This window comes from Brassica oleracea, chromosome C3 (genome assembly GCF_000695525.1).
Source record: "Brassica oleracea var. oleracea cultivar TO1000 chromosome C3, BOL, whole genome shotgun sequence".
Lineage (NCBI taxonomy): Eukaryota > Viridiplantae > Streptophyta > Magnoliopsida > Brassicales > Brassicaceae > Brassica > Brassica oleracea.
This window is the reverse complement of record NC_027750.1, coordinates 1,578,587-1,589,900: the sequence shown is the minus strand read 5'-3', so window position 1 is coordinate 1,589,900 and position 11,314 is coordinate 1,578,587. Positions and strand designations below refer to the sequence as shown.

Below are 11,314 nucleotides of genomic sequence, written 5' to 3'. Positions count from 1 at the left end.
GTTCAAAAATTTTATCAAAAAAATTGTTCAAAGTAAATTTTGAAACTAAAATATTTATGTATTTTATATGGTTTATAGTTTAATTTAAAACGATATATATATATATATATATATATATTAATCTTAATAATTAAATTTTAAACCATGGATCACAAAATTTGAATGTGAGACTTTTGACAGTTTTAGTAATTTATAGTCGTTTTTAAAAATTCAAAATATAACATATACAGAAAAATCTAAATTTTTATTATATGGTTATTGTGGTTGTTTAATTTATTTAATAGTTTAAAATTAAACAAATATGATAGAAGATATACTAATTTTTATCAAATCTTTATTATTCAAAATCATTAATTGACATATATACGTTAACCACATTAGGCAATTCCGTAAATTTTATTTAAAGAAATAATAAAGTACATTAATAATAAATTTATTGTTAGTTTAATAAAAAACTTATTATATAATTAGATGAACCAACATGTTTCTTTAATGATTCTAAGAATCATCGTAATGATGACATATGGTTATAAAAAGAAGTGGTAATGCTTCTCAAATAATATATAGAGGATATTACACGTGTTATTTATTAGTATTTGTCTTTGTCTTTGTCGCTGTCGTGCATGTGTTTGAAATTTTGTAACTTTTCTAGAAAGAAGAAATGATAAATTTTACCAAAAAATAAAAGAAGAAGAAATGATAAGATGCGTGTGTATAGAATTTGTTACGTATTTAATTCATCGTGTCTGCTGCGAGTTTTGTGGGTGGGGATTTACTGCACTGCGTTTGACTCATGAGTCATGACCTTAATGGCCTTCGTGTTCTAGGTTCAATCTCACAGTAGCATACAAGAAAATGAAAACAATTCGGGGTGTGTATAAGTGTATAACCCATAGTCCAAAATAAATAAAAAACCTTAAAACAGCAGTATTTTTTTTTGGTAAAATCCCTGATGAAGTTAGTTTACCTTGCAGTTTCCTCATGATTCATAACAGTCACCTGCTGTTAATTTCTTATTTTCTACGATGTTCCGAAAACTAAAGGATGTTTCAATTCTCGACGATGCGGTGACTTTATATTTATTCCAGAGTTATTGCAAATGTTTCTCTAACTTTATAGTCACATACAATTTAGTTCCTCTGTCTTAAACATTAATTGCCCCTATACGTAACCTTCAGAAGGTGACAGTTGACGATAGAAGGATAAACTCCAAATCATTAATGGAAATATTCGGAAATCATAATAAACATTAAGCACAAAAGAAACATCAGTTTTAAGTATTTCACTCAATCACCGTTGATAATAATCAAGCCAAGCTTTATAATATTTATTTTAAAACATAAAAGCTATTAACATCATTTTAAAATAAAAACAAGGGGAAACGTTTCTAATATCTTTACTATGAACTTTAATTTATTTTCTACAAATCTGTACTTGTCAGAGTAGGTGAGTACGTTAAAGCATAGGATAGACATGTGACTTTTTCATAATTATCTATTTATTGCTATACGATCAGTCATTCCGAAAATAGCTCTCTCTTTTATTGCGTCGAGAAGCTGTTTTTTCAATCTAAATCTGGTGGTATATTGAACAAAAGAGTATATAATGTCTAAATACCAAATGAAAATAATAAAAAGGACTAGGTATGCAAAATCGGGTAAAATAGGCTTTTTTAGGGCAGATCTGTAGTAGTTAAACTCGAAAGTGAATCCAGACAATGTAATTTTCACTTTCCTCGGTACGATCCTTAAACCCAACTCTTTTTAGCTTTTCACAATGGCATATCCCCGTAATATATCCCAAACATCGAGGGTAAAACAGACAATTGCTTATTATCTCCCCCCCTCTGCTTTGTAACTCTGTTTATATATCTTTTTAACCTCCTCCTGCACAATTCCCCTGTGTCTCTCTCACCTCTTATCTCGAGATCCGCCGTTAAAACTTTTTGTGTCCGAAACTCAGAGCTTCTTCTCATTTTGTGTTCTGTCATAGATTGAACCAGAGAAGGATCTCCGGATCTAGTTTGTTTTTTTCCTGTCTCATTTGGTTAATTTAAGGTACGTTCATTGAAACCATCGAACAAGTCATTGTAGATCTAATCCTCTGTTGACTGAATTGATCGTTCTTGATTAGTTCCGATCTGATTTGTTCTAACGTGTTATGACCGTGCGTTACTGTTTATCGTCTGTTTTTTTTTTTTGGTTATGTTCGGTTTAATTGACTCGATCGAACGATCTCTATAGTGTAGATCGAAACCAAAGTGCATTTTTGTGATTCATCGTGGGATAAATTTAATAACCTTTTTTTTAATCGATGCATGTAGCTCTGTCTCTCGTGATTTGGATGATCTGATCATTACCAATGCACCATTTTGAAATCAGCAGCATCGAATAATTATTATGAATGTTTTTTTTTTGTTAAAAGGGTATTTAATTGTGTTTGGTGCAGGTCTTAAGCCAGTGAAGATGGCGTCAGCGACTGAGATCCAATGGCTCAAGGGAAGAGTGAAGGCTGTTACCTCCGGAGACTGTTTAGTGATCACTGCTTTGGTCCACAACGGACCTGGAGCTCCACTGGAAAAGACTATCACTCTCTCTTCTCTCATGGCACCTAAGATGGTGAGCTTACTCTTTATTCTAAATCATTATTATTTTTTATTTTAAAAAAATTGTTCAAATTAAGATTACAATGATCAGAAATGGGTATTTGACACAAAAGCTTTCTTCACAACCATTTTTTTTTTACTTGAATTAATTATCATATTGTTGGAATTTTTTTCTATGTTTAGGCTCGCAGGGGAGGTAAGGATGAGCCTTTTGCATGGGAAAGCAAGGAGTTTCTGAGGAAACTTTGCATTGGAAAGGTACCAAAGTCTAAATCCTTTGTTAACTAATTATAACAGTGATTATTGTGGTTGAATAGTATTATTTGATCTTAAGTGTGGATTACAAAGTTATACCAGTGCTTCTTTTCTTTTCTTTTTTTTGTTATTGGAACAGGAAATTGCTTTCAGTGTGGATTACAAAGTTGAAGCCATTGGAAGAGAATTTGGATCTGTTTTTCTAGGAACCCAGAATCTTGCAAAGCTTGTTGTTCAAAATGGTTGGGCAAAGGTGATTATAATAACCATTATATTTCAATATTGATTATAATAACCATTATATCTCAATATATTGATTATAATAACCACTATATTGCAATATTGATTGAGTTATGGTTGTTATTAATGCTTGTACTATGGACAGGTTAGGGAGCCAGGTCAGCAGAATCAGGGTAAGGTTAGTCCTTTCATTAAAGAGCTGCTACAGCTTCAAGAGCAGGCTAACCAAGAAGGATTTGGTTGCTGGAGCAAGGTTGGTCTTCCTCCTCCTTAACTTTATATTCTCCAAAATCGTATAGTTTATTATTAGATTTGATGGTGAATCAGGTTCCTGGTGCTGCTGAGGCATCTATCAGAGACCTTCCTCCTTCTGCCATTGGAGACTCTGCAGGCTTTGACGCCATGGGGCTGTTAGCTGCCAACAAAGGCAAGCCCATGGAAGGCATTGTTGAGCAAGTGCGCGATGGAAGCAGCATCCGTGTTTATCTTCTTCCAGAGTTCCAGTTTGTGCAAGTGTTCGTTGCTGGAATCCAGGTGAATTAATTAAACTTGCTTCTCTGTTTCACATTTTAAAACATTTAAAGATGCAACAAAGTTATAGACATTTTTTTTTTCAATTGTAGTCTCCATCAATGGGGAGAAGAAACACAAATGGGAACGTTGTTGAGACGGTTCCAGATGAGTCTAATGGAGATGCTTCTTCTGGTGAGTCTAAAGGTCCTCTGACGTCAGCTCAGAGACTTGCTGCCTCTGCTGCTGCATCGTCTGTGGAGGTTTCTGCTGATCCTTTTGCAGCTGAAGCCAAGTACTTCACTGAGTACCGTGTTCTTAGCAGAGATGTAAGGTTTTTTTTTATCATGTTTTATCTTTATTTTGGCATTTTGGACTATCTTAATCTTGAAGCTGGATTCGACAGGTTCGGATAGTTCTTGAAGGCGTTGACAAGTTCAACAATCTGATTGGTTCAGTTCATTATTCTGATGGGGAAACAGTTAAAGACTTGGGGCTAGAGCTCGTTGAAAATGTATGTGCTTATACTAGTTGTAAAAACTACTCTTAAACAAAGTTAATGACATTGATTGTTATTTAATTTTAAGGGTCTTGCTAAATATGTTGAATGGAGTGCAAACATGATGGAGGAGGAAGCCAAGAGAAAGCTGAAAGCTGCTGAGCTGAAATGCAAAAAAGATAAGGTGAAAATGTGGGCTAACTATGTTCCACCAGCTACAAACTCTAAGGCACTTCATGACCAGAACTTTACCGGAAAGGTAAACATAAATCCCTGTTGAAATACTGTCTTGTCTTTGTCTTTGTCTTCTGCTTGTCTAAGTCATTGGTTTAATCTCTCTTTAGGTAGTGGAGGTGGTGAGTGGGGACTGTATTGTAGTTGCTGATGATGCTATCCCATATGGGAGCCCAGCAGCAGAGAGAAGGGTTAATCTTTCGAGCATCAGATGTCCTAAAATGGGTAACCCTCGTAGAGAAGAGAAGCCAGCTCCTTATGCTCGTGAAGCAAGAGAGTTCTTGAGACAGAGGCTTATTGGCAAACAGGTATTCCCTCCCTTTGTTCCAATTTAGATATATAATATACAAAATTAAATATTTTTTTAATCTTTGTGCACAAATCTAAAACGAAAGTTAAAATAAAACCGAGAGAGTATTACTTACTACTCTCGTCATTGCATTTGTGTCCACACATGAACAATATTTGATGTTTTTTTTCTCTCTTGGTAAAGGTTATTGTTCAAATGGAATACTCAAGGAAAGTCACACCAGCAGAAGGTGCTGCCCCAACAGGTGCTGGTGATAGGATAATGGATTTTGGATCAGTGTTCATTCCATCTCCTGCAAAAGGCGATACCCAGGAAGTGGCTGCATCAGCCATCTCTGGCAGCCAGCCAGCTGGAGTGAACATCGCTGAGCTTCTTCTATCTCGTGGTTTTGGAAATGTGGTTAGACACCGAGATTTTGAAGAGAGATCAAACCATTATGATGCTCTTCTCGCTGCTGAGTCTCGTGCTCTCTCTGGAAAGAAAGGAATCCATTCTGCTAAAGAGTCTCCTGTCATGCACATCACAGACCTAACCGTGGCCGCAGCTAAGAAAGCTAAAGATTTCTTGCCATCGCTGCAAAGAATCAGGAGGATACCAGCTGTTGTGGAATATGTACTAAGCGGACATAGGTGTAAGCTTTATATTCCGAAGCTAACGTGTAGCATTGCCTTTGCGTTCTCTGGTGTTAGATGTCCTGGTCGTGGAGAGCCTTTTTCAGATGAAGCTATCTCTGTAATGAGACGTAGAATCATGCAAAGAGATGTTGAGGTAATAAGACTAAACTTCCATCAAAAAAAAAAAAAAGACTAAACTTACATCTCAGTTTCCTCTTGTTCTATATTTGTTTTTTTTCTAATATATTTTATTCAAGCTCAAAGTCTTTTCCTACCTCTAATATATTTTATTCAGTTCCTCTTGTTCTATATGTTTTTTAAAACTATATATTTTATTCAAGCTCAAAGTCTTTTCCTCTCTCTAATATATTTTATTCAGTTTCCTCTTGTTCTATATGGTTTGTTGATAATGTTATGTTATAAACTACATAGATTGAAGTTGAGACGGTGGATAGAACCGGTACTTTCTTGGGATCAATGTGGGAGTCCAGGACAAATGTGGCCACTGTTCTTCTTGAAGCTGGCTTAGCGAAAATGCAGACTAGCTTTGGTGCAGACAGGATTGTTGAAGCACATATTCTTGAACAGGCAGAGAGATCTGCTAAGAATCAGAAACTGAAGGTGACAAAGCTAACACATGTCTTTTTAGTAAAAAAAAAAAATCATCTTTGCTAAACTGTTTTTTGATCTTTTTACAGATTTGGGAGAACTATGTTGAAGGACAAGAAGTCTCAAACGGAAGTACAACCGTTGAGACCAGACAAAAGGAGACTTTAAAGGTTGCTGTTACAGAAGTACTTGGAGGTGGTCGGTTCTATGTTCAAACGGTTGGAGATCAGAGAGTAGCTTCTATTCAGAACCAGCTTTCATCTTTGAGTCTTAAAGATGCTCCAATCATTGGTTCCTTCAACCCTAAGAGAGGTGACATTGTCCTCGCACAGTTTAGCCTTGACAACTCCTGGAACCGTGCAATGGTAACACCAATCCACTTTCTTAGTTTCTGTGATTTTGTTTTCTTTCAGGGCCGGTGTTGAGCCAAGCCAAATGAAACATTGCCCTAGGGCCCCAAATTTTCTTAAGAAATTTACATAGAAATTTATTAAAAAAAAAAATATATATATATATATATATATATATATTGAAATCTTTAATATATATTGAAATCTTTAATAAATCGTTTTTTTTTTTCAGATTGTGAGTGCGCCACGAGCAGCTGTTGAGTCTCCAGATGAGAAGTTTGAAGTGTTCTACATCGATTATGGAAACCAAGAGGTGGTCCCTTACAGCGCAATCCGACCAGTTGATCCTTCTGTCTCCTCAGCACCAGGGCTAGCTCAGCTCTGCAGGCTTGCTTACATTAAGGTACCAAGCTTGGAAGAAGACTTTGGTCCTGAAGCTGGAGAGTATTTGCATACAATAACGTTGGGAAGTGGTAAAGAGTTCAAAGCAGTTATTGAAGAAAGAGACGCATCTGGAGGCAAAGTGAAAGGACAAGGAACTGGAACTGAACTTGTTGTCACTCTCATTGCTGTCGACGATGAGGTCTCTGTAAACGCTGCAATGCTTCAGGTTGGTTTCTTCTCTTTCTCTCACCTTGTCTCTACAAAACATGTTTCAAGAATCGGTGTTTATGATGATTGATGGATGATGATGATGATGAACACAGGGAGGAATAGCGAGGATGGAGAAACGTAGGAGGTTTGAGCACAAGGACAAAAAAGCTGCTCTTGATGCTTTGGAGAAGTTCCAAGAGGAAGCTCGCAAGTCTAGGACTGGGATATGGCAGTACGGTGACGTCGAATCAGATGATGAGGACGTTGCTCCGGCTAGAAAGCCTGCCGGTGGTGGTCGCCGGTAAGTTATCGGTATATGATGTGATATGATTAAGAAGGACCATGAGGTAGGAGGAGGGAGAGGAGAAGTGTCAGGGTCGGTTTCTATAAAGAGTTTAAAGACATGTCATCGAACTTTTTATAACGTTTTAGATTGTTCTTTTTTTTTTTTAATTTATAGTTTTGACATTGAGAGGGAGTTTTCTATATAGGACTTGAAATAAAACCGAAGTTCGAATTTATCCGTACTGTTTTTTTTTTGTGTTTCTATCGTCTAAATATTTTTCATTTACTTAATGGTGATATATATCACATTAGATCAAATCATAAAAAAGAGAAAAATAGTGTTTTTGACTCTTAAATAGTTCAGATCAATGTTCTAAAGAAATCGACATAGATGGTAAATCATTCATAAGCGAAACAATTATTTAAAAACGATTTTTCTAGAACTCAATTTAGACAGCGTCTAAATCATCCGTCTAGTTCCTTTTAATCACCGTCAAGAGATTTATATTTATCCAAATGGCTTGAAGAGTTGTGTTTAGATAAAATATAACGCTAATTAAAGTTGGTATTATCTAAATGGCTTGAAGAGTTGTGTTTAGATAAATTATAACGCTAATTAAAGTTGGTATTATCTAACACCATATTTATTTACTTTAAAAAAAATGTTTATCAGTGAGATACTGAGATGTACTTAAGTTGTGTATATTTATGCAATCAATTAAACCGTAAATGTTTTTTTCTCTATCTTTTATAGTGTTCTATATTCTGATTAGTACTTTCGATTCTAATCAAAGTTTATAGAATCATAAAAGTAACATGCTTCATTTGTGATAAGGCGTAAGTAAAGTGGTACGAAGCTTTCTCAATAAGGAATTAAAACTATATTCATATACTGATTTCAATATAATAAATTGGTACGAGTTGAAGTAGTGATGGTTGCTTACTGGCTCCCACTCTAGTGGGACTAGTGCTTATTCGACGTGATTATTGTCCATTGCTAAGTTTGTTATAAGATAAAACGTTGTAAAGAGCTTTACCTATCTAAAGAAAGGCCTACACTAGACAATAGTTAATTGTATACAATATATATATCATATTCACATTCATTCCTATGCTTTAGGTTTTTCTTTTTCAACGATAGTTTTTATTCCCTTGTATTACTTACTAACAAAAGATTATATTAGTGATGCTACTTTTGCTAGGAATAAATTACAAATTTAATTAACTAGAAGATCACACTCAATAAAATTAGCTTAAAGAAGCATTCACAAACTAGTCACCTATTATTTTATAATATATTGATATCTATCTAGCATGAGTAATTAAAAGTTCGTCCTAATTCTCTCTGGGGCCCGAAAATCGAGAAGACGACAAACATCATCTCTCTCGACGCCGGTGAGGCCTCTGGCCGCCGGCGTCGGGCCCTATGCTGTGTCTCCTGCTACTCATCGTCTTCAGATCGCTCACCACCATGTTCTAATCGTTTCCACCGCTCGTTTCTTCGTTTCGGAGTCTGGGACACCGGATCCGTGACCTTCTGGGGGTCTCTCCGCTTCTCCATCATGCCGGTCAGCTTCAGTCACCCCCAAACCTTTAGATCTACGCCTCTTCGACAGTGTCGTCGGCCATTTCCACCTTCTCTACCACATCTAGTGTCCGGTCGCGGTAATCTATACCCTTGTATATGTGGGGTTCCACTGTTTTCCAAGGATTCAGTACCGATATCGTGCCACCTGATAAGGACGAGCCACTTCCGAACCTCTCCCACCAGATCCAGCTTGACGAAAGCAGAAGTTGACGGTCCTCTCCGGGATTCCGAGGAGATCCACTGTGCTGCTCTTCCTCTCTGTCTGTTTGTAAGGCCCATCTTCTCCGGTGTTCCAAGCTCGCCGCTCGCTGAAGCGCACCATCCCTGGCTAGACGGCCGAGTATCCATCGCCGCCGGAGTTTCCATCCCTGGCGTCTGTATCCACTCCTTCCCGTCACTCAATCAATCGTCTTGGGTTGGGCCAAGGGTGATCACTAATTGGGCCTGGATTGCTAATCTCCCTTATTGTTATAGCCCACAAACCAGTTACACAAAACCAAGAAATACGGTACTGCTTTTGAAGGTACCGACTGTACTGATTTTATTGAAAACTGTGGTTTTGGTATTGACTTGTTTGATAAGGATTTCCGGTGGGTTCACCGGGGCCTTACTTTTGCGTATAATGGCATATTATCTTGTTAAGAATAGTTTATCGGTGGATTCACCGAGACAGTTTCCATTTCAATCTTCCTCGTCTTTTGAAGAGAGGACTTTTCCACCATACATTCTTCCCATGGAAGAAGATGATTTCTCGGCTTCGCTGCCGAGCTTCGGCTTCAGCTTTATCACCGGTTTGTTATCTTGCGTAGCGGTCTGTACAGGGCCAGAAGATGCAACCGAGATTACCATGTGTTGTCTCGCAGGTGAGGGTTGTCCCTCAACGTCACATTATGTGACTAAGTCTCAGCTGTCCGACTCTGTCGGGTATGCTCCATCGACGCATCCAAGCTTTGTCTTGAATTCGCTGTCATCTTACTTTTGAAGATCTATTTTTCTTAATTTAGTCTGTTATTGTATCTTATGCTTTTTATCAAAGAAGATGGATAATTTCCTCTAGTATTTGCATTCAAGAAAGTTGATGAATGAAAGTTAGTTGTGTTTCAAAAAAAAAAGATATCTATCTAGCATTATAAGTATGTCAAACTTGTTTTGCTAAGTCATGTTTATCAAAACCTGGTAATGATAATTCAAAAGTTGATATATTCATGGAGTGTTATCTCTACTACGATTTAAATTTCGAATTAAGTTAATTAATGCTGATTTCAAAAGAAAGAAATACTCATGTAGTACATATTCTTGCCATAGTTACGTAAGCAGTGATGTGTCAAGCTAGGATTGTTCATTAAGTTTTAGAAAAATGCAACTTTTTGGCATAATGATATACACTATGCAGCCAACTTTTTGATTATCATATTCGTGGCTTTGTAAACTGAAAGTGTAAATAGCTAATTATGCAGGTATATCTCCACTTGCTGTTGCGGAAAAATAAGTATATTTTGACAAGATGATATAAACTCAATGTCAGTTGGATGCACGGCTTAGCTAGGTGGTCCTCGTATGACCAAACTGGATCACCTCCTAAAAAAACGAGTATTTTAATATTTCGAAAAGTATGGTTGGTTTATATGTATATAAAAACGATTATTTATTATTTCCTAGTGGAAATGACGACACGTGAATATATATAACCCGCTTGTGTTTTTAATTGTCATGGAAAAGTTATAGAAAAATAATAAAATAATTTTAGAGGAAGGAAAGCAAATAATATTTTTTATCAGCAAAAATAAAAGCAAATGATATTTGACGACTGCTTCTGACATTTCTTATTTTTTTTTTTTGTTGTAACTTAACATTTCTTCTTTTTTGTTTTGAGAAAATGCTTCTGACATTTCTTCACATCCCAGAAATTGATAGTTGAGAGGTAGCTAGCAACTAACATTGTATAAAACTATTATGTGGAATTATTGATTAAAACTGGAATTCATTTAAGATTTCCACGCTATGCAATAGTGCAAACTGGAATTTTTAAAAAATTATATGCCATGCAATAATGCAAACTGAATATTACTCAAAAAAAAATAATAATGCAAACTGAATTATTTTAAGAGTAAAACACCCCCATTATTGAAGTGCTTATTAAGAATTTTACTGAAGTTAGGTATAACTTTCATAAAGATTCCATAGCGTTGAAATAAAATTGAGCAAAACATATACTTTAAAAAATAACAATAGTAAATTAATAATGATTTGGATATGGGACCAGATGAAGCATTATAAATGGGTTGAAGATAGACATAGAAGACTAAAAGAAACACTAACATTTTATCTCTCCTTGCCACTAATCTAAAGAAGAGAAGAAGAAGATATGGAGGAAGAAACGGAACAAGAAGACGCCGTTAAGAAGGATTCAAGCTACGATTAACCGGAGTTTACTCGGTTCCGCTATCTTTCTCTGTTCTTGTTAACGGAGAAGGATACAAACGGCAAGTCATCAGAGGCAAAGGGAAGGCTACGCCTTTCTTCTTTTCGTATTTTCGATCTTTAATGTTTTTATTTCTTCTTCCGGTGATGTGTTGATTCTCTCACGAGAAGTATTCTGATTGCTTTTAATAGCTTTACAA

General features: G+C 36.1%; 1 protein-coding gene across 1 annotated transcript; it reads left to right on the top strand.

Moving 5' to 3' along the window:
• The first annotated feature begins 1,884 nt into the window (after positions 1 to 1,884).
• On the top strand, positions 1,885 to 7,392 carry LOC106335071 (staphylococcal nuclease domain-containing protein 1-like). Its single transcript, XM_013773495.1, has 15 exons — positions 1,885 to 2,057; positions 2,449 to 2,618; positions 2,789 to 2,863; positions 3,000 to 3,113; positions 3,246 to 3,353; positions 3,428 to 3,634; positions 3,724 to 3,939; positions 4,017 to 4,124; positions 4,198 to 4,368; positions 4,454 to 4,651; positions 4,837 to 5,421; positions 5,700 to 5,888; positions 5,966 to 6,241; positions 6,459 to 6,836; positions 6,934 to 7,392. The coding sequence occupies exons 2-15, from the start codon at positions 2,466 to 2,468 to the stop codon at positions 7,123 to 7,125; spliced, it is 2,970 nt and encodes a 989-aa protein (XP_013628949.1). The 5' UTR covers positions 1,885 to 2,057; positions 2,449 to 2,465; the 3' UTR covers positions 7,126 to 7,392.
• The last annotated feature ends 3,922 nt before the right edge of the window (positions 7,393 to 11,314 follow it).

Coding starts and splice junctions, on each gene's coding strand:
- LOC106335071 (XM_013773495.1), top strand. CDS start 2,466: ATGGCGTCAGCGACTGAGATCCAATGGCTCAAGGGAAGAGTGAAGGCT. Junction 3,635..3,723: donor TGTTCGTTGCTGGAATCCAG/GTGAATTAATTA, acceptor TTTCAATTGTAG/TCTCCATCAATGGGGAGAAG. Junction 6,837..6,933: donor TAAACGCTGCAATGCTTCAG/GTTGGTTTCTTC, acceptor TGATGAACACAG/GGAGGAATAGCGAGGATGGA.